Raw genomic sequence first — 23,393 nt, forward strand, 5'->3', positions numbered from 1 at the left:
AGAGAGAGAATCCCAAGCAGGCTCTGGGCTGATGTGGGGCTCAAACTCACAAACCGTGAGATCATGACCTGGGCCAAAATCAAGAATTGGATGCTTAAACCAACTGAGCCACCCAGGTGCCTGGAAGGCCTAATAATTCTTGAAGTGCAGTTCTGTGGCAAAGCTGGTAAGTAATGATGGCTTTTACTAGGTCATTGGTATTCCAGAAATCTAAGTATTTTAGTAATATGTTTTCACATTAACTCTTTATTTCTTGAACTTTGTTTGAAATACTAAGTTTGATGTCACATTGTTCTCTTCCATGAGTTCTTTGGCTCTCTCAAAGTAACAAAATGTCCTAAATTTATTTTTAAAAATTTCCTCATAGTGGCTCTTCTGCATTGCTAAACTTACTGTTAACAGAGTCAACTTCCCCTGCACAGAGGAAAAATAACAGTAGAATATGGGAGATTTGGAGTGCTCTAATAAATATTTTGTCATCCCAACAAGGTTTCTGGTGATGTGACTATTTCTATTATTTGTGATAGAGAACCAGTACAAAAACTTAAAAAGCAAAACTGAAGTTTGTCAGATGTAAACAATATATAAGACAAATTAGAAATAGCTTATGATTCCCTAAACCATATATTATTTCTCTAGCTCCTTTCCCATGACCATTTTATGTTATTTGGGGCTCCTGATTTCAGATATATTTTCAAAGCAGCCCAAATTAATTCCAATTTTACCATGCCTAAGAACTCTTTATAGTTATGACTTGTATATTAAATTCAAGAGTAAAATTCAACATTTTACTCTTCAGAAAATTTTTTTAGGGACAACTTCCAATCACTTATAAGGCAAATTACTGAGTTTCAAGAATAAGGTCTTTAGTGCCTTGTCAGAAATGAAACTGTGGATGGAAAGATAAAACACACATAACAGAATCGGGAGAACAGGGAAGGCCCAAGTCATTAAGAATGACAGACCTTGGGGCACCTGGATGGCTCAGTTGATTAAGCATTCAACTTCAGCTCAAGTCACGATCTCCCCGTTTGTGAGTTCAAGCCCTGCGTTCGAGCCCCCAGAGCCTATTCGATTTCTGTGTGTCCCTCTCTCTCTGCCCCTCCCCACCTTCTCAAAAATAAAAAATAGACATTAAAAAAAAAAGAATGACAGACCTTAATGTGTCATTGTGATGATTCATCTTTGTATATATGAGATGGATTGATAGGTGTATATGATTTAATAGAACAAGGTTTTCAGCATGGTTGGCCAAGACCAGCTTCTGCCATTATTTTCTTATAATTTAAAATGGCCTGGGTGGCTCAGTTGGTTGAGCAGCTGACTTTGGCTCAGGTCATGATCTCAACGGTGTGTGAGCTCAAGCCCTGCATCAGGCTCTCTGCTGTCAACGCAGAGCATGCTTTAGATCCTCTGTCCCCTTCTCTCTCTGCCCCTCCCCCACTCGTGCTCTCTCAAAATAAATAAACATTCAAAAATTTTTAAAATAAAACTGACAAATCCATTCAGTCCAGAAGAGTTAAGTGGTGTACCCATATGAAAATGTTAAAGCTTTTTTTTTTCTAAAGCAGGCAAGAGTTTTTAATTTGCATTGCATCTAATATATCCCTGTTTTCTTCAAACTACAGTTGCCTTGTCCCCCTTTCTGAAACAAGACTCAATGTTTTGCATGTCTTGACAACTTGATAGAGTTGTCCCACTCTATTTTAGAGTGAATACGAGAGGCTTACTGAGATGATCTTGACAGATGCATCTCCAGATGAGATAATCTCTAAAGTATTTACTAAAATAAGAAACTCCATCTACTCTGAAACTATACTTTCCTTAATAATATATATTTTTTTAATTGTGGTAATCTTTCTCCTTCCACAAACCTCTGCATTGTGAACTAATAACTTTTGAGAAACTAATAAAAAGCTTGTCTTTCTAATTAAACCATTTGTCAATATTATGAATTGTTTTTGTAAAAAGTTTTAGGAGGGAAGGCATTATTTGTTCTCTGCAGTATCTCCAATGTCTAAAATAGTATTTGGCACACAGTAGATGTCACTAAAGATTTATTGAATGAATGAATGAAGGAACGAATGTCATATATATCTCCATAGGTAATGTGTTTCTATTAGCACATTTTATTTCTCAACTCAAAGTAGTTTCCTGCAAATATGAATGACTAAGAACATATTAAACAGTAGTTTTAACATTTCCTGTCTTACTATTTGCCAACCTGTTACAATATTTTTTGTTTTAATGTTTTTAACCAGTTATCAGTTTTTAATAATCTTATCAACAAAGCAGTGTTGAACAGTGTTGCATATATAACCATGTCAACTATATCCAACAAGTTAAATCACATAAATGTCAAAAACTTAGCAGAATAGAAATATTGTGTCCTAGAATATGATACTAGCAAGGGAAGCAAACACATCATCCCGAAAATTAAGTTGACATGCTAAAACAACTAAATTGGCTTTTCTGCAGAAAAGAGGGGATAACTGCCACCAAAAACAAAACACTTATTCATAGGGCTTTTTCTCTTATTTGGGTCATTACTTTCTTTTTTTTTTTTTTTTTAATTTTTTTTTTCAACGTTTTTTATTTATTTTTGGGACAGAGAGAGACAGAGCATGAACGGGGGAGGGTCAGAGAGAGAGGGAGACACAGAATCGGAAACAGGCTCCAGGCTCCAAGCCATCAGCCCAGAGCCTGACGCGGGGCTCGAACTCACAGACCGCGAGATCCTGACCTGGCTGAAGTCGGACGCTTAACCGACTGCGCCACCCAGGCGCCCCAAGGGGTCATTACTTTCAAATACTAACCTTGACATTACTAATCTTGAAGTGTTTTGCACTTCTACATTATACATAACCTTTGAAGTACTGTTAGAAAATTTTAAAAATATGTATTTCTTCCCTACAACCTAGTCCACAAATTTGTAATTACTAGAAGTTTCTGGATGCCAACTCTTTACTAAGTGGAGGGCCTTCACAGGAAAGGTGGTAAAGTAACATTTGTATCAGTATAAGATAATAAGCCATACTTTGCCATAATAGTCCCCCTAACACTCATCTAACACCCATAACACCCATATCTTTGTTGAAAATTCCATGCATGTATAAGAAAATGAGTATGTTTCCACAACTGGTTATATATATATATATATATATATATATATATATATATATATATATATATATATATAGTGGAAGTATTTTCACACTTTATATGTTGTTCTACACCTTGCTTTTTTTCCACTTAGAAATATTTGACATTCTTTCCCTAGTTTATAAACTCTTGCCCCATCCTTAAGGACTACATAGTATTTCACTGTATGAACCATAATTTACCCATCCCCTGTTGATCAGCTTTGAGTTTATTTCTCAGCTTTTGCTGTTACCATGATGTCCTTTCTCCCTTGAATGTGAGCTGAGAATAAGGATTTTTGTCTTACTCATTTTTTAATCTTAATAACTTAGTATGGTGTCTAACAAATGTTTAATATATGTTTTTGAATGAATTAATTGTACTTTTTAAAATGATACTTAACTGCTTCCAGGCAGGTTTTAACCCTACTGTGTGCTTGATACTCTTTGATGTAATGTTTCCTCTTCTAGATGTTTATCCTAGTGTGCAAAATGACACATATAAATGAGGAATTCCTACAAAAGGAATCACCAAACCAAAGTATATGTGTATTTTAAATGTTAGTAGAGGTTTTCAGAAGCTTTTCACCAAATGTAGGTGTTAATTAATAGCAAAGTTATTATTCCTCTCACCATATGTTTGTCAGTGCTTTACACATAGTAGTGTTAAAATTGTTGAGTGATTGAGCTCACATTCAAGTGGAAAAAAAATTGGGTTTTATGATGGCATATAAGTCTATACAGAGGAAAAGACTGATCAATATGCCTGGGAAAGGAGGGAAACAAGGCCACAGAGAAGAGGTACAATTGAAAGTGGGCCACCAATCATCTTCTCCTGCCTCCTCCCTCCCTTCTTCCTCCTCCTCCTCCTCTTCCTCCTCCTTCTCCTTTTTCTTCTTCTTCTTCTTCTTCTTCTTCTTCTTCTTCTTCTTCTTCTTCTTCTTCTTCTTCATCACCATCACCATCACCATCACCATCACCATCACCATCACCAACAGTGACTTGGTGCCTACCAGGTACCAGGAGATGTGTTGAATACGTTATTTCCTTTTATTTTCACATATCCTACAAGGGAGATATATTATCCCCATGTGATAAAGAAGTTGAGGCACAGACAACTTAAATAACTTGCCCAAGTTGTATAGCTAGTAATTGATTGAGTTGGGATTAGAAATCAAGCATTCTGATTCCAGAATGCACTCTTGAAAGCTGTGTAAGTGTTCATGAAGAAAAGAAAGGGAAAGAGACATTGAAGGTAAAAGAAACATGTGCCAAAGGACCAAGTGCATGTTGTTACTTAGAGAGCAAGCAGTTAGTATGGCCTAAACACGATTGAGGTATGGTTGCCAGAGAAGGCATGCTAGGAGACAAGGCCACAAGTTAAGCGGAGTACATATTTGCTAACATATATGCCATAAATACAGAATTTCCAAACAAGAAAATGACAATTCTCTTCACTCTAAAAGAGAATAGAGAATCTCACTTTTTTTTCTGAGATTGCTCTGATATGATGGTAGTCTCTGGTTTCAGTGTTTTGTTCATGGTGAAAGCTTCAGGCCTTTTTATCCTTTCAAAGCTATAGCATTCAGTTTTGTCTTCAGAAGATAATGTTCTAGCACTGACTAGATGGAAGCCTTCCATTAATAAAGTGTCGATTAGTAAGCCGAGGACGTTAGTTCCATTGGCCAATTTTCGATCATCAGGTTTTATAGAAACATACCTAGGACACACAACAAATGTTTGGTTATAAAGGATCCTTTTAATAACTAGCAAAACTAAACACATAAATTTGGCTTATAATCTCAGACAAAGGCATCATACCATTTCAATCAGAATTTTTTTTGAGATTTCATTTATAAATCCAAATCAATAGCTTTTTGTCAGGGTACTGAAAATAGAGACTTTCCTGTGATCTCCACAGTCATTTTAATTCTACATTTAGGAATATAACCAACATTGATGAATTTTCATTGAGAAATTATTTTCTGGAGCAAGCAATTTGATCAAAAAAATTAGCTTAATTTTTTATATATGTAATTTAACTATTTCCACTTTTTTTTTCAAATTACTAAATATTGTTTTAATTGGCTTAACTAAATTAATTGATTCAATCATTAAAAAAAAATTTTTTTAGAGGAGCCCGGGTGACTCAGTTGGTTAAGCGTCTGTGACTTCAGCTCTGGTCATGATCTCAGTTGTGAGTTTGGGCCCCGCGTCGGGCTTCGTGCTGACAGCTCAGAGCCTGAAACCTGCTTCAGATTCTGTGTCTCTTCTCTTTCTCTCTACATCTTCCCCGCTCACATTCTGTCTCTCTCAAACATTAAAAAAAATTTTTTTTAATTTTTTTTTTTATTTAAGAGATTGAGGGGGCAGTGAGAGAGGGAGAGAGAGAGAGTCTTAAGCAGTCTCCATGTTCAGCACAGAGGCCGCCATGAGGCTTGATCCCGCAATCCTGGGATCACGACCCTAGCCAAAAACAAGAGTCAGATGCTCAAGTGACTAAGCCACCCAGGTGCCCCTAATTCAATCATTTTAATGAACATTTTATGCATTTACAGCTTTCTTCTAAATCTAATTCTACCCATTATTAGCACTGACATTACAAATGTTTTCTTTTGTGACTTATTTCTGTCAAAAGTATTTTCTGAGGTACAATTTTGCATATAAAAAATGTCAATATTTAATCATCAATTTTTACTCAATAACTATCCATTATTAAAGAGCAAAGCACAGGATCAAAAGGCTATATACAATCTGGAATCAAAATGACAAAACTCTATTTCCTGGGATACTTGATAGAACCAATACACATAGTTCAAGAGAAATATACCTCAATTTTTCAGACTGGCTATAAATTGGCTTTAATAATGTCAACATAACATGTCCACATAGATACAGCTATATTACTCCTTTATCTACTATCAAGGATATTTTTATGTCTTTGAGTCCTCTCACCATTTGTTTATGAGATGTGAAGAAAAGCCTAACTTAAATTACTTCCACACATTAGTGGAAGTTTCTCTGTCATTTTATAGCATAAAAAGAGCCTTTAGGACATCCTTAGCCTCCTTTAATTATGATTAAAATTGAGTGGTTACTGTAACTCACATTTAGAAATCAATTCTAGGCAAAGAAAATAATAAAATGTAAGATTTATAAAAGCACAAAATACAGACCAAAAAATGTTTATTATGTTTGATATACCAGATTTTTAACATCGGGAAATCATTCCATCTACTCCAAAGACCCAGATTTTGATTATGTAGCCTAGAAACACTTGTCAAAGAGAAGAAAAGTTATAGCACATCTCAAAAAATTAAGACACAAATAGTATATAGTAAGTGATAACAAACACTTGGAAGAAATCACTGAGCCACAGTACTTGATTCCCTGTGAGGTCAAATTAAGAAATGAAAGATTATAAAGCAGAAGAAAAGGATAGAAGAACCCACTGAGAAATAGAAAATCAAAACTTATTTTAAAAACTTAAAAGGCAGCTATATTTTCCCATTTGATCCAGTTTAAAAAGGAAAGGTCAGATAGAATAAAGGCTACCAAAGAGACTCTAGAATCCTGTGACCATAACTTGAGCTTAATAATGTGGTATCATATGAATGGCCTTCTGCAAGATGCAAGCCAAGTATTTCTCATACTATGAACTTGAGAGATAATAACTGAGCAATCTGCTAGGTTAATAAGATCGCAGAGTAGTAAATCATAGTAGTGGAACATCCTAAACAGCCGCATGGTACAGCAGACTCTTAGGAGCCGTCCAGGCTTACTCCTCCACTTTCCACCTCCAAAAAACATCTGAATGGACAGCTCAGAACAGGAAGTGAACAAGAAATAAAAATGATTGCTAGCCAGGCAGTTATATACCTAAGGTGGGCCTTTCAGGGCCAGAGTTTTCATCCAATCCCCTGAAATCCCAATAATGCCCCCTTACTAGGTTACCCATCCCTACTTTGAAACTGGCATGACAGAAAAAAAATCACAAACACTTACTGGGTGGAAAAAAATTCTGAACTTCAGGCAACTGAACAAAAATACTGTTTGGTGATGAAAATTTTAATTATTAAAATAGCTTCTGGTTTTGGAATTCTCTATTTGGGAAGTTTAAATATAATGCCATTCTTATATTAAGATGAAAAATTTTTGTACCGTTTCTGAACACAAACAACAAAGGTAAAGTCACTTGGTACTGTACATACAAGAATATTCCAACTTTAGTTTTTAATCTTGTTTTAATTTTAAAATGCATAGGTTTTAAAGTGTTCAGTTTACTTTGCATATTTCTTCTTAAAATTACACCATTTTACCTTAGGTTTCTAACATTTTTTTAATTTATTTTTTTATTTTTTAAAAAAAATTTTTAAGGTTTATTTATTCTTGAGAGAAAGACAGAGTGCAAGCAGGGGAGAGGCAGAGAGAGGAGACACAGAATCCTGAGAAGGCTCCAGGCACCAAGCTGTCAGCACAGAGCCCGATGTAGGGCTTGAACTCACAAACCGTAAGATCATGACTTGAGCCGAAGTCAGACGCTCAACCAGCTGAGCCACCCAGGCGCCCCTGTTTTTTTTAAAAAGGGATCCTCAAAGATCTTAATCATTGGGGTGCCTGCGTGGCTCGGTTGAGCGTCCGACTTTGGCTCAAGTCATGATCTCACGGTTCGTGAGTTCGAGCCCCACATCAGGCTCTGTGCTGACAGCTTGGAGCCTGGAGACTTCTCGGGAGTCTGTGTTTCCTTCTCTCTCTGCCCTTCCCCCGCTCTCTCTCTTGCTCTCTCTCTCTCTCTCTCTCTCTCTCAAAAACAAATAAACATTAAAAAAGATTTTTTTTAAGTTGTTAATTATTAGATCAAATTTAGAAAACAAAAAGCTGGTAGTTTTCCCTTCTATCCATGTTGGTGCTCCACCAGTGAAAAGAGAGTTGGACACAGAGACACCTTAAAATGCTTCGAGCTAAAGATAGGGTCTTATGTTCTCCTCATAATCAGCCTATTAATCTAATTGGCCCTCTTTTCCCAAAACGACATTTCAGTCTTTCTAGGAGGGCAGGAAATTATTAAGTGTAAAAAGTTAAGAGTTGTCGTATTGTCCAGTGATCTCCAGTTAGTAAGTAGGACCACGGGGTGTACTGTGGGAGAGGCAAACATTGATAGTTCCCAATGGCTACTGCTGAAGAAAATATCCCAAATTATGTCTACCTTTTCTCCCCACAAAAAAAAAAAAAAAAACTTAGTTATCAGTAAAGAACATATACAGACTACTTTTTTTCCTCCTGAAAATTAAAGCCAGCTTTCACAGTTAGTAAAATAATGGTGGGACAGCATTAAGACATTTTTAAGGAGAAAAAAAATGTGTCCCTGACAGCAGAGTGGAAATCAGCCTTAGTGCCCAGCCAAGAACAACAAGGAGAGAAAGTGAATAATTGACTCAGAAGCAACTATCCTTAACATACTGACAGCCTATCCCAATATTTTGAGTTGTCTAAGAGTGCCAAAGATGTAATAGGATACCAAATTTGCTCTGGGATATATCTGCCTTAATGGTGTTTAAAAATAAAGTGGGGTGGAGGAAAATCAGTAGTCAGATCATAAGGACTGAAAGAACAAATATACATAGACTGTAAGGAAATCAGGAGAAACTGAAACTTTACCATATGCCAGCCACTAAAAGAATCTCTTGGGGGGAAAAAAAGCCTTCTCGGTCCTAAGCCAAATTAATGATCATTAGCAATGGAACATAATGTATAAAATTATTTCCTCTTAGAACTTAAATGACCATAGTCCCAGTTTTCCCTGGACAGTCTTGGTTTATTCCTTTGTCCCACATTGTAACAATGCCTCCTTTCACTCTGAAAAGTAGCCCAGTTTGGACAATTATCTGATCACTCTACCCAACTCTACCAGTTACCCCAAAACATTTGAGTAATCATTTTTTTCTAAGAAAAGTTTCAGGCGTGAGAAACTTTCAGTTTGAGGGGGAAAGGAACTAGTATAGAAGAGAGATGCTTCAAAATACAAAATACCTGACTCCAGTTTGGTTATCAGTAGTGCTGTCAGAGCCACACTGGAAAACCAGGTCGTGGTAAGAAGGTCTTTGTGGAGGCAGTGGAAGTAAAGTCATCTGAGGAGGGAAAGAGTTACTACTCCAGGTCATTGCTGAAGGTTGCTCTATAAACACTGTAATCCTCCCAGTTAGCATCTCAATTGTTTTGCTGCAAGAGCCAAATACCCTGAAAAAAGCTTGAGTGTTTCGGCTTAGGAAATGCACCTCCAAAAAAGCAGGTCTTGGCTGTAGCAAGTGTTCTTGGTTTAAGAGATCAATCAGAGGATCCAGTTCATAGAAAAGAGCCTCTCTCTGAAGCCTATGGTAGTCTGAAAAGTCAGTGGGTAATAAAAGCTGGTGAGTTCTCAAAAAATCTAAGATGAAACTAAATAAAACACCATCTCTGTCCACAAAAATCTGGCCACCAACCATCTTGAATTCTTGGTCTCTGCCATCTATCATTCTTGTCAACCGAGAGGCAGGAAACTGCTTTATGGTAGAAAATCTTGTTGTGAATATCTTCCCTCCCACATTCAAAGTGACTAGTTCCTGACTACTCATTCTTTTCTTGCTTCAAACTAGAGGCTACAAACCATCAGCCACAGACTTAGAAACTTGTAAATCAACTTCTAACCATAAGTGTTGCTAGTTATATATGATCAAGAAATGGAGGGGAGGGGAAAATAACAAAAAAACAGAGACCTAGATTCCCAGGTAACTACTGTAAAGCAAATATTGTATCCATAGCTGTGTTTGCAAATTTGAGTTGCTTGGGAACTTGCAGTATACAAAATGAAAAAGCAGCAGTTGAGGTACTGAATTGTTTAAGAAAAACTGCCTTGGGGAGCGTGGTTGGCTCAGTCAGTTAAGTGTCCAACTTTGGCTCAGGTCACAATCTCACAGTTCATGAGTTCAAACCCCACATCGGGCTCTGTGCTGACAGCTTGGAGCCTGGAGCCTGCTTTGGATTCTGTGTCTCCTTCTCTCTCTGCCCCTCCCCCCACTTGCACTCTGTCTCTCTCTCTCAAAAATAAACATTAAAAAAAATTTTTTTAAACTGCCAATATTTCCAAGGTTAGATGTCAAATGGATCCTGTTCCTGTATTGCATAAAAAATTCTCCATGAAAACCTGTTGTAAATCTCTATTTAAACACACACACACACACACACACACACACACACACACACACACATACATATACACATACATACATACACACATATATACATATATACACTGGGAGCAGAAAAGCAACCCCTGCCGGGTTCCCCAGACCACTTATCTATGATGAGTCCTCATAGCAGAGGTAAGATTTACAGTGAAACATTTTTATAATTTATGAACCCTTTAGCAATTTTGGCTAAATCATGAATTGTCAGTTATGGTTGAGGCAGCCATTACCTCAACCAGCAGCTTAATTTGACTCTTTTTCTCATAGCTGGATTCTTCTGTACTTTCAAGTTAGTTGGCCCTTTTTTTTTTTCTTGTCCCCACTTGCGTTACCTTCTCTCAACCAAATTAAAAGACAGGGTAGGGGTGCCTCGGTGGCTCGGTCAGTTAAGCATCCAACTCTTTATTTCAGTTCAGGTCATGATCTCATGGTTCATAGGATGGAACCTCATGTTGGGCTGACAACACAGAGCCTGCTTGGGATTCCCTCTCCCCCTCTCTCTCTACCCCTCCCCTGCATGCACACTCTTTCTCTCTCAAAAAATAAACTTAAAAAAATAAAAGGGTAAAGACACTCTGCTTTCCAAAGAATGTTGTTTCATGACAGAAATAAGGTAGACTCGAGAGCAGTCCTAAGTTGAGTTCTAAGATGAGCAGTTCTTGTCTTCATCTGAATTGTAAGCAAGAGGAGAAAATTAAGTATTTTTATTCTGTGGGAGATAGGGCATCTTTATCTCATGTAAGCAGATAGGGCAAAATTAGTGTTTAGCTGATTACTTTGCACTTTATAATAGCTGACAGACTCCTCCATCTATTGGCAAATTAATCTTACTACTCTTCAAAAAGATACTAAGCAAGTGGATTGGTTTAGTTGTCCTGTTGCCATGATACTTGGGAACAACAACACAACACTTGGCTGCCAGTAAAAAGGCTTTCCCATTTCCTGTTCTTGCCATGTGTTAGACTTTTTTTTGTACCTACCACAGCCACCTAACACTTCTGTAGTTTATCACCAAAGGAATTTTACAAAACCTAAGGAGAACAAGGCAAGCTGAAATCATCACCCTCCTAAAAACATAAACTGATCCCAAGAAAATGCCACCTTTTGTTTACCTGAGATTTACATTTTAGCAAAAAACTAAAATTTAGAAATCCAAATCTAGAAAAATTTGGAAGTCCAATCCACTCATATCTTTTCCTTTTTTAAAAGAATGTTCAGTCTCAAAAAGAGTTGCTTTACACGAGTAGTCTTTATTACATGCTTAAATGAACAATCACTGTTATACTACCTCATTAATACAACATTAGATCATGCGCTTTCACCTCCCCTTTTTCCACAGCATAAACACAACTGATAATGGAGGTAGGAGGTGTATTTCAAAAGCACTCTTTAAAAAGGAAGGAGGGTTCAGGACTGTACTATTAAATTTCACATTTACCTTTATGCTAACTCATTTGAACAACATATATAGGACATTATTTTTGAAAGGAACACTTTGGGCAGGGAAATACTTCGGGCAGGGAAATACTTCATTGAAATCTTGACCAAGTCTGAACTATCACTCAGCTCTTTAACAAATTTCTAACAAAAGACAGAGAACTAAATACTTGCAACAGATTTTATAATAGTTTATATTTGCACACAAATTCTGCCACATTGTTCAGCACCACCAAAGTAAAATTCTTAAATCTTTCACTGAAAATGAAAAATCCATCTGTCACCTGTTCCCAATAAAACACTGATTGTTCTACAAAATCAGCTGATTTAGCCAGATAGGAATTGAAGTTGGAGAGGTAGTCTTTCCAAGTTGTGAATTCATCAAATAAAGACCCTTCTAGGAATATGGTGGGACCAAAGAAAATGAGAAGGCTGAGCAGAATGACTACCACAAATAACTGAGAAAAGCTCCAGGGAATCTTACTAACGAACGTGCCAGCATCTTGAGGCAAAGAAAGTTTATCCACATCTACTAGTTTTATGTCTTCCCACTGACTGGTATCAAAGTTCTTCATTAAAGGGCTTGTGGGCAAATTCGAGGGAGGTAAAGGAGTTTCCTTGATTACTTTTATTTTCTCCCTGAACTCCTGCATCTGTTGCAGAAATATGATGGGTTCTGACACGTCTTTGAAAGCCTCAGCAATGTTAAAGGCCATTCGTTGTTCCTGCAAGATGGTGTTGAGTTTGTTGATCTCTGGGTCATAGGCTTGCATAACTGCCAGTTTCATGGTCTCAAAGTCAGACAGGATTTCATTCTTCTTTTGATCTAATGTATGTTGTAACTTCTCAAAAAACTCCTTCACTTTATCTGAATCTTTAGTCAGTAACTGTAGAGATTTCCTTTTGCTAGTTTCCAAGGTATCCAAGCGAGAAAGAGCATCTCCCCGACGCCAGGTCTCGAAGCTCTGGAAGAGGGACTCAAAGGCATCTCTTTCCTGAGCATAGGCATCTTCAATAGAACAGAAGACATGCTTGGTGTGGTCACCACGAGTAGCACAGATCCCGCAAATCAGTTGCATATCAGTCAGGCAGAAAATGTTGAGGGGTTGCCCCAAGTGTCCTTTGCACACGGGCATTTTGGGAGAGATCTTGATCTTGTTATACTTTTCCACAATACCCTTCAGGGAGTAATTGACCTGCAGGCTATTAACTCCAGTAGCTGAAGTTTCCTTACGGCATGTAGGGCACTTGAATGGAGATGATCTCCACAACGAATTCCGCACGGTCCCCTCTAAGATCCCTTCTAAGCATTTTTTGCAAAAGTTATGAGAGCAAGGCAAAACTCGAGGATCATCAAACAGACTGCAACAAATTGGGCACGTGAGATCTTCTTCAAGCAGCTCCATGACATCCTACCATAAAGAAAGAAACATTTTACTCCAGTAATCCCCTCCATTCAGACTATCTACTAATCAGAAATTATCTTTACAGGCATTAAAAATGATCTCTCACTGAAATAACCAGGCAAACAAAGGAAATAAGTGAGAAACTTGGGAAGGGAATGCACACCAAAGCAGATTTAATCTGCTGGGACTAGAACACACTCCTTATTAGCAGGGCTCCCTGTACACAAGGCCTTTGTGTGGACTTTCCAACAACAGTCTTTGGCTGAGATAGGGTTAGGTCTAGGACAACTGCAAGTTGAGCCAGCAGGACCCAACTGATTGTTTTAAAACAGAGAGCTGACTACTAGCTGTCAGAAACAAAGCTACTCAGTGTCTGAATAGAATGAGCTCTTTAGTCTGGGCCCACAATTATAAAATGGTATGCTATTCAAAAGAAAGAAGCACAGAAATACAAATTCAAGCATGCACTCTCGTGCAGGCTTTTATTAAAAACTAGCATATTTTTCTATTTCAAACGCAAGATTACAATTATTAAAATCCTAAGTAAAAGCATAAGACAAGAGTTGCAATTAATTCTTCAGAAAATTAAATGAGTTTTTTTTTTTTGAACCACCAGAACCATCTAGAGCATCAATTCTCAAAATGTAGACAGAAATCTGATGTCCCTAAGACTCCTTCAAGTCATTCAAGAAGGTCAATACTTTATTCACAATAATATTGAGAACATATTTGCTTTGGGCACCATGTTGACAAATGCACCGTAAAAGCAATGGTGAGGAGACACTGCTAAAGCCTCAGCAGGAATCAAACAAGGCAAAAGGTACAAGTTACTAAATCCTTCATTACCACACACCCACAGTCTAAGTGGGGGTAGCCAATTTCATTTAAGAATGTTCTTTATGAAGCAGCAACAATTATTCATTTTATTAAACCTTGATCCTTGTGTATGTGCTTCTTTAATATTTTGGGTGACAAAATAGGAAGTAAAGAATTTCTGCTGCATCCAACAGATACTGTCTGGAGAAAAAGCAGTTAGTTACATGATTGAGTCACAATCTGAACCAGCTGCTTTTTTTGTGGAACACCATTTTTACTTGAAAGAATGAATGGCAAACTGGCTATTTAGACTTAGGTAAAAGCAGACATTTTCTTGAAAATGAACAAAATAAGCCCTTCAAGAAAAATAAATGATAGTATTTCTTGCCAATGATAAAAATTAAGTTTTTGAGTGAAAATTAGAATTTTGGAAAACATTTTTGCCACTTAAGAGCTTGACAGCTTCCCATTAATTAAAGACTTTGTAATGAAATGGTGATTTTAATGAATGTTGGCTTTTATCTTTTTTAGTGGGGAGATTATTGTATAATGAAATATGTTATTTGGAGATCTGCATAATACAATAAACTAATTTGTTCAAATGACTAATGCATGTTATAAATCGTGCTTGGATAAAAGATCAAAAGACCAATACGTTGAAAAATATGATTTCAGATTCCATATTGCAACATTTAAGAAACTACCAGTTGTTGAGCTTTAGCAAAGTATCAAAGAAGATCCATAATTATCAGAAAAGGCTATTAAAATATTCTTCCCTTCACCAACTACGTATCTGTGCAAGGTCAGATTATGATCTTTGTATATTTCAAAAAAAAAAAAGAAAAAACCCATAACTTATTCTAACAGGTGTAATGAAGGGACAGATACAAGACTTTATTTGTAATCTATTAAACAGCAGTTCATTCAAGGGAACTATAAATATGTACGGGGACCTGGATGGCTCAGTCGGTTGAGTGTCGGATTCGGCTCAGGTCATGATCTCACAGTTTGAGCCCGTGTCGGGATCTGTGCTGAGAGCTCAGAGCCTGGAGCCTGTTTCAGATTCTGCGTCTCCCTCTCTCTCTGCCCCTCCCCAGCTCATGTTCTCTCTCTTTCAAAAATAAATAAACACTAAAAACAATTTTTTTAATTAAAAAAAGATCTATAAATATGTAAAGCAATGCCAATTTTCTTACAACTTATTTAGAAAATGTTATTTTTCACAAATTATGTTAACATATAACAGGTTTATGACTGTTATTTTAAATGAGTATCTTAAAATTTTTGTTTTAATTTCCAATACAATAAATGGCTATATAAAGTACATATGTAAACAAAAGCTCCTGGGATCCTCAGTTTTTAAGACTGTAAAGTGGGGTCCTGAAAATAAAAAATTTCGAGATCCCTGGTCTAGAGAATACCATTTCTCAGTTCAAGTTTTATTATTTTAAAATGGACATCTTAAAACTTCTATCCTAAAGTTTTAAAACCAAATACAGTGCTAAATATGTCCTCGTTCAGCTTACTGAGGAACACATATATGTCAGATTACCACCAAACTAATAAACAGAATAGGGCCTAATAATAATCCTTATAATAAATAATTAAATAATTTTTAACAGTAATTTTAAGAGTCACAATCGGAGGGGCGCCCGGGTGATTCAGTCGGTTAAGCATCTGACTCATGGTTTTGGTGTGGTTCTGTAGTTCAAGCCCCGCATCAGGCTCCATGCTGACCATAAAGAGCCTACTTGGGATTCTCTCTCTCTGTCTCTCTCTCTCTGCCCCTCTCGTGAGCTCTCACACTCTCTCTCAAAACAAATAAACTTTAAAAAAAAAGGGGGGTGGGGCAGGGAGCCTTGGTGGCTCAGTAGGTTGAGCATCAGACTTCACCTCAGGTCATGATCTCACAGCTTGTGGGTTCGAGCCCTGTGTCGGGCTCTGTGCGGACAGCTCGGGCCTGGAGCCTGCTTGGGATTCTGTGTCTCCCTATGTCTCTGCCCCTCCCCCACTTGTTCTCTCTCTCTCTCTCAAAAGTAAATAAACATTAAAAAAAGTTTAATATAAAAAAAAGTCACAATTGGTGCTATAATATAGAAGATAAATAATATTTTTTTAATATTTGGGGGGCAAGGAGAGCACAGACAGAGGGAGCCAGAGGACCTGAAGCAGGCTCTGCACTGACAGGCTGAGAGCAGTGAGCCAGGTATGGGGCTTGAACTCATGAACTGTGAGATCAAGACCTGAGCTGAAGTTGGGACCCTCAACCAACTGAGCCACCCAGGTGCCCTGAAGATAAAGAGTATTTAAAAGATAAGCTGAGTTTGCAAGTCTAATAATTCATAGTTTTAAGTTGTGAGAGATATATGTATTATAGATTATAATACAATTTTATGTGGAATTAAAGCAAAGGTTATTTCGGTCAAATTTAATGTCATATGGCAAAAATATGTGATGAGCTGATTTTTCTGAACAACCTTTTGTGACATGAGAAGTCATAAAACCTTTGAAAAGTATGGGGAAGAGAACAGCTACAGAGACTGGGGTTGGTGTGAAGTAACCGTAAAAATTCTGACTCTAGAACAGAGAAGGAAAACTTTTGATGGTCCTCCTACCTTAGTCCTGCTATTTTATCATCTGCACCGCTCTTTGTCATATTTCAGCTAAAAATTCTATGCTAAAACTAGATTTTGGAGAAGGCAGTAGAAACAGGAAAGCGGGGGGGGTGGCAGCATTCAATAAAGTAAACCTAATTTACTCATTCTTGAAGGTTAATATTTCCAGAGAATCCTATCCAAGTATATTAAATAAATAAGAAGAAAAACAATATCAACTATTTGGGATGCAGAGGAAAAAGGGCACCCAAAGCAAAGAGAAACTTTGAGGAAAATGGAGAAAGGCAATCTAGTATCATCAAAAATAAACAGGAAAATGTCACACGCAGGAAAATTTTGTAATAAACAGTCATCCCAAAGCCATAATCACATTATAGCTCTGAAAACGAACCAGGGGAAAAAACTATTTGAGAAGTTTCTTTTTAAAAATATGCATCAAAATTATGGTGGATCCTGTTGTTCCATTTTTAGTGATGCAGCTTATAAATTTTGGTTTATGATTTAACGATTCTTATTTCTGTTCATAAAAGCTCAACATTTTCACTTCTTTTAACTTTATACTCAGAACTTCCCCTACTACCAAATTAATGTGACCACTTCCACAGCTGACTTTTAGGGAAAACTGAGACAGCCTAATCCAAGAAACCATGGTAAGTCTGTTGCCTCAAAAGTTTTAAAGGAAGATGAGTAAGGTTTTTAGTTTAAGTGAAGGAACTTCTAGTTCCTTTTCTTAAAGTGTGGCTAACACAGAAAAATCGGAAGAAATCAATAAAACTCCTTTGCAGGAAAATACATATCCCCTCGTTTCTATGGCTAATTTTTTTTACCAATATAGATGTCAAAAACCTGTATGTGAACAAAATTTTTGCTCTCCAGTCATAAAATTTCAACTTAACCACTGTCAGATTCAGCGTAGAACAGCAAACACATATCCAAGATTCATTTTTGCCTTCAAATGTGTTCTGAATACCAAGAAAGTCTTAAATTTTGAAGCACAAAAATCTTTTTTCCCCAACAATTAAAAATTTCCCAAGTTTTTTACCAACAAAGCAAGTAGCCAAATCTGTACCTAGTTGTCTACCACCTCTCATTTTAAACCTCATTTTCCTGCCATATTTGTTTTTGTTTTGTTTTAGGTTTTTTTCCTTTGGAGAGAGAGCACATGCAGGCTGGGGGGGGGGGGGGGGGGGCGGGGGGAGAGAGAGAGAGAGAGAGAGAGAGAGAGAGAAAATCTTAAGCAGGCTCCACACACAGCATGGAGCCTTATATAGGGCTCAATCTCATGACCCTGAGACCATGACCTAAACCAGTATCAAGAGTCAGACACTTAACTAACTTAGCCACTCAGGAGCCTCTGTATTTTTTTTAATACTTTTAATTTATATACAATAAAATTCACTCTTTCTGGTATACAATTCTGAGTTTTGACAAATAGTCATAGTTGTGTACCACCACCATAGATATATTTTTAAGCAAATATTCATGATATCTGCACTCAGTGTAGACTATGAAAACTGCTTTATCCTACCTTGAGTGGATATATAGCAACAAGTCTGTACAAATGAAAACTGAAAAATGACAACCAGAATATTAAAAATGGAAAAGCCAATACTTAAAAGGAAAGTAGTCATAAAACAGAAACAAAACCTAAAATATGTGTGTTAGACTTCTCCCTCCTAGAAATACTTTATTTTTAAATGATCAACTCAAACTGAGTAGTGCCTAGGTGGCTCAGTCAGTTAAGCATCCAACTCTTGATTTTGACTCAGGTTATGATTTCACAGTTGGTGAGATCGAGCCCCTCGTCAGGCTCTGAACTGACAGCATGGAGCCTGCTTGGGATTCTCTCTCTCCCTCTCTCTGTGCATCTCCCCACTCATGCTGTCACATTCTCTTGCTTGTTCTCAAAAAAATAACAATAAATGATAACTCAAAATGATAATGCAAAAGGTGCTCATTTATTCATTCTTAAACTGGTTAATTTTAATAAACCATTCAAAGAGACTTTCCTATTAAACCTTTTAATCGATAGGAATATAAAGTTGTTCAAGATACTACTCATAATCTCTTTCCAAATCCTATTAGAAAACAAAAAGAAAAATTAATACTTTGTATCTTAGGGTTAAATCAAATTTCCATCCTGTTTTGAGGCATCTTTGAATTCAGGAATTCCAAAGTAAATACCTAATAAGTAACTAAACAGCAAATATTGAAACTCACTTCACAGACAAAGCTAAATTATGCAAACCTCTACTAAACTGAGAGCCATCAATCTTAGCTGGAACAGTGCTTGGAATAAAAAGGATCACCTTTTTTTTTTAATTACTTCTTCTCAGCATATTAGTTAATCTTATTTTCAAGTAGTATACTATATTCAATGTTAGTATGAGATCAAATAATGCTTTCTTGAAACTTAGGGTCTAGTTACTGAATCTAGTTAGAGGATGGAAGAATATTTATTGTAGTATTTTTTAAATCTTCTGTGTATTTGAAATTTTTCACAATAAAAAGTTAGGGAAAAAACTAAAAAGGGGACCAATTATAAGAAAACCATATTGAACTTAAAAAGCAAAACTTCAGAAGCATTAGCTAAGGTATGATAAGCTTTACAAGAGCTTGATCTGCTTTAGTACTGTTTTATCTTTTATAAAATAAAAAATGTATTATTGAGAATCTCTGTGATCCAGGCCTGTGAGGAGGCTGACGTAAGTCTGGGTCTTAATCTATGGCCTTTGACAAACCACTTAACATATATTGCAGTTTCTCTCCTCGCTGTACAACTGTTTTGAAAGGTATCTAATAACATATGAAAAATATTTTCAAAGTATTTAAGTACTCTATGTCAATGCCTTATTATACTTTATTCTGGCTTTTAGAGACTGCTCCATAACTTATATGATCAAAACAGTTTAAGAAAAAACAAGATTTCTGATATCTGAAAAAAAGGAATATTAAAAATATTAAAAATATGTCACATATAGTGTCTAAAATAGCTTGTCTAATTGTTAGGTGGCTCCAAGTTTCCTATGTCTCCATATAAGACAGTAAGAAACTTCCCTTTTCTGCCATTATTCTAGAATGAGTAGTTAAAATTTCCCCCAAGACATTTCTAATAGGATTCCTGATAAGTAGGGCAAAATGAAGCTAGAACAAAAGGTCCATCAGCTTGGAAGAACCACCTACTCAGCAATTTCACAGTTTTTGGACTATGGTAACATTCCCAGAAACTTAAAAACCAAATCATTACCCTTACTAGTCCAGACCAGTCAGAAAAACTGGGTGTTTTCCTTTCCTTCATTCTCTCCTCCATACCACTGTTTCCTCTTGACTCTTTCCTTTGTTTATTCTTTTAGCTCATACGCCCCATGTTTCAAGGTGTACACTCTTTTGATTTCCTCCTATTCTTATCCCCCACCTGCCTCTTTACCTTATTTTTCTTTCCCTTTTATCTTTTCCCTGTGTCACTTGATAACCACCCCAGCCATTACTCCATAATCCTGTAAATCCACAGCATTATATCAATAGGGTTTTAGGATACCAGCTAGATCAAATATCCCTATTCTACTTCTGTATAACTATCCAGAAATCTCTGGGGGTGGGGGGACACCCGGCTGGCTCGATCAGTATACCATGAGACTCTTGATCTCAGGGTCATGCGTTTGAGCCCCATGCTAGGTATAGAGATTACTTTAAAAAAATTATTTTTAATTTAACAGTAACAACAACAACACCCAGAAATCTGTGTGGACTCCGAATGGTATTGAAGCCTAATCTCTCTCACCCAGATGAAATCAATTTGAATGAGTGTCTGAATTTGAGGGAAACATACATATAGACTAAATTATTCACCTATTGTGGTACCAACCAAATTCAGATATTTATCTTTACCTGTTAAGAGTTCCAATTAAGTTGGAACTAATGACTTCCAGAAAGGTTTGATGAACCAGAAATGTCTGGTTTCTTTTCTCCCAAATAAATATAAGTGAGTTTAAACGAAGATGGAAAACTTTTACCCATAAAACAACTTGTCTTCTTTTACAACCATAAATTTGGCAATTGTTATTGGTTGGTATCTATTAATAAATTTCCATCATCTAAATCTGTATTTGAGGTTAATGCCAGCTTCCAGAAAGTAGTGTCAAAGTCTAGCATTCAATAAGTGGCTAGCTGGATTTAGCTAGGTAAGTGAGGTTACTTAGGTCGTATATAATACTGTACCAAGTGAAAACAGGCATTTTGTAAATAACTGATAAGCACTACCTATCAACTAACAACTTATTTGGAAATGTAATTAGTGCCATTGGAAATGTAATTAGTACAAACAAGGTTCCTTTTGCTAGGTGTAGAATTAGGTACACACGATATCTTATTCTAAAGTAAACCTGATCTACAGAATATATCAAGTAGAACACCAATTATGCTAAACTTTAAGCAGTTTTTAGTTTGGCTATGTTATGGTATACACTATGTTGGCACTCCTCACTCATATTCAATACCACAAATATGCAGGGGGAAAAAAAGAAGAAAGAGCTCCTCTGGGAGTTATAATGAGGAGCCAGGCTGTTGCCAAGTACGATATCCTTATGGCACTTATGCCACAGGAAAGACAAGAATTTAAACTATCAGCAAAAATTTTCAATTCAACTTTTCTTTAGTAATACACCTAAATCTATAATGCAAATGAATTTTTTTTTACAGTTCATGTTACAGGAATTTACTTTATAGAAGGCTTAACTGCAATATAACTATTCTGTATATCAAAGGATGCCTGTATTTGGTTAACTGTTACAAAAAGGAGACATAGCACCCTATTCTTTTAGTACCATTCTAGTATCCAGAGTTCCAGGCCAAGGTAATGAAGATGGCAGTGTCTTCCATGAATAACAAAAATGAATAACCCAGTGTCCTAATGATATTTAAAAAGGTGAAATATAAGCCAAAGTCAATTCTTGCCCTAAATTCAGAAATACAGCACATTTACAAAGATACTGTTACTCTAAAAGGTATGATAAATGCCTTATAAAAAGAACATAGAGGGGCACCTGGTGGTTCAGTCATTTGAGCGTCTGACTCTTGATTTGGGCTCAGGTCATGATCTCACAGTTCATGAGACTGAGCCCTATATTGGGCTCTGCACTGATAGCACACAGCCTGCTTGGGTTCTCTCTCTCCCTCTCTGTCCCTCCCTGGCTCACTCGCTCTCTCAAAATAAATAAGCATTAAAAAAAAAAAAAAAAAAAAAAAACATAGAAAGTTGACACCATACTAAAGTTGGAAAGCTTATCCAAGCAGTTAGCTTTTATGTTTTTGTTAATATAAAAGTAATTTGTGGGTATAGAAAATTCAGAAAATACAAGGAAGAAATCACCCATAATTATATTAGCAAGGAATAATCACTTATTATTTTGTTATATTTCTTCCAATCGTGTGTGTGTGCACAGATACGTATTTTAACAAAACTGGTAACATCATACAATTTTATATCTACTTTTTTTCACTTTTTTTTATCACATTTATTTCCCTTATTTTTATATATTCTTCTAAAATGTTATAGTGCATCTTACAGATATGCTAATACTGGCTATATGTCTTTTTGGTAATAGAACATTTAAATGAACATCTTGTAGAAGAGTCTTAGTCCACGGTTCTAATTATTTCCTTAGTTCCTATAAGTGTACTGTTAGGTGGGTCAAAGAGTAGAAACACTTTTAAGGACCTTTGAAACACTGACAGGTTTCCTGCTAGAAGGGGTGTACCACTTTATGAACTCTAACCAATGATGTATGAGTGCCCCACTTCTCCATGCGGTCCCTGGCCTTACAAGAGAACTGTACTTTTATAGTTTAGTAAAAAAAAAAAAAAAAAAAAAAAAAACAAAAAAAACACCAATAAGGCATACATTTTGATCATACATACCCAAATTTAAAATATAAAATAATTTAAGGCAGTTAACATTAGTATGCATTTAGGATTACCAGTATGTATAAGGAATATATGGTAATAAAAGTTATGGGGTAGGAATAAAATAGAAGTACAAACATCTTAGACATCATCTAGAAAACACCTAACTGTATAATTGAAAAAACTGAGCACCCCCCGCCAAAATGGAGCTTTCTCAATCATACACAGCAAGCTAGGCATAGGACCCGAATTTCCCAATTCTTAGACTTCAGCTCTATCTAGAAAGTGGGTCAAGAATTCAGTGTTCTCATTCATAAAATGGATTAAGTTTAATCATGGCTCTCTAAATCCCTTCTAAAGTTTTATGATTTTTACACATTAGGCTGTAACAGGCTGTCTGGTAGAGAGAACAGAGCACTGAACCTGTCTCTGGATACCTGGGTTCAAGCAGGAGTGTCTAAGTCATGGTTTTGGAAAGATTAGGTAGTGTGTGCCAGTTTTGTATATTGCTAAACTATATAAATGTAAGGTGGTTTAATTTGTGTACAAATACTGTGAAAAATGTAAATACACATTTAAAGTATTATGTTAAAGTATGAGTATATTAACCAGGAAAGGTCCTGAAAGAGAGCTGGACTCTCTTGAACTCTAATTTCATGAAAAGGTAAAGCAAGTATTACACAGGATAGCAGGTATAAAGCACTTTCATGGAAATGGGTATATCTGAACAAAAGCTGTGGTACAAGTAGGACCAGGTAACCAACCAGTCATAAATATACAGAATGAAAAGAATAGCCTAGTGTTATGGAAGGACTTACCAGGGAGATTTAGTATCTCAGCTAGTGTAAAATAGAT

The 23,393-nt window shown here is 36.4% G+C and overlaps 2 protein-coding genes across 4 annotated transcripts in view; both read right to left on the minus strand.

Annotated features, from left to right (window-relative positions):
• Positions 1–4,079: 4,079 nt before the first annotated feature.
• On the minus strand, positions 4,080–10,110 carry KCNRG (potassium channel regulator). Its single transcript, XM_042910803.1, has 2 exons — positions 9,171–10,110; positions 4,080–4,860 (listed from the first exon to the last, which is right to left on the minus strand). The coding sequence occupies exons 1-2, from the start codon at positions 9,749–9,751 to the stop codon at positions 4,620–4,622; spliced, it is 822 nt and encodes a 273-aa protein (XP_042766737.1). The 5' UTR covers positions 9,752–10,110; the 3' UTR covers positions 4,080–4,619.
• Positions 10,111–11,967: 1,857 nt separating this feature from the next.
• The window catches only part of TRIM13 (tripartite motif containing 13), a 40,290-nt gene continuing 28,864 nt past the window's right edge, over positions 11,968–23,393 (minus strand). For all 3 annotated transcript variants that reach the window (XM_042910684.1, XM_042910621.1, XM_042910540.1), the window contains one exon: positions 11,968–13,212. In XM_042910684.1, the coding sequence (XP_042766618.1) occupies positions 11,983–13,206 (1,224 nt within the window). In that variant the 5' untranslated portion in view covers positions 13,207–13,212 and the 3' untranslated portion in view covers positions 11,968–11,982. The remainder of the gene's footprint in view (positions 13,213–23,393) is intronic.

Source organism: Panthera leo, chromosome A1 (assembly GCF_018350215.1).
Source record: "Panthera leo isolate Ple1 chromosome A1, P.leo_Ple1_pat1.1, whole genome shotgun sequence".
NCBI lineage: Eukaryota > Metazoa > Chordata > Mammalia > Carnivora > Felidae > Panthera > Panthera leo.

Excerpts from the sequence above, each read along its gene's own strand:
- KCNRG (XM_042910803.1), bottom strand. The coding sequence starts at position 9,751 with ATGAGTAGTCAGGAACTAGTCACTTTGAATGTGGGAGGGAAGATATTC. Across the intron at positions 4,861-9,170 it reads GATAACCAAACTGGAGTCAG|GTATGTTTCTATAAAACCTG; the intron begins GTATTTTGTATT and ends TGTGTGTCCTAG.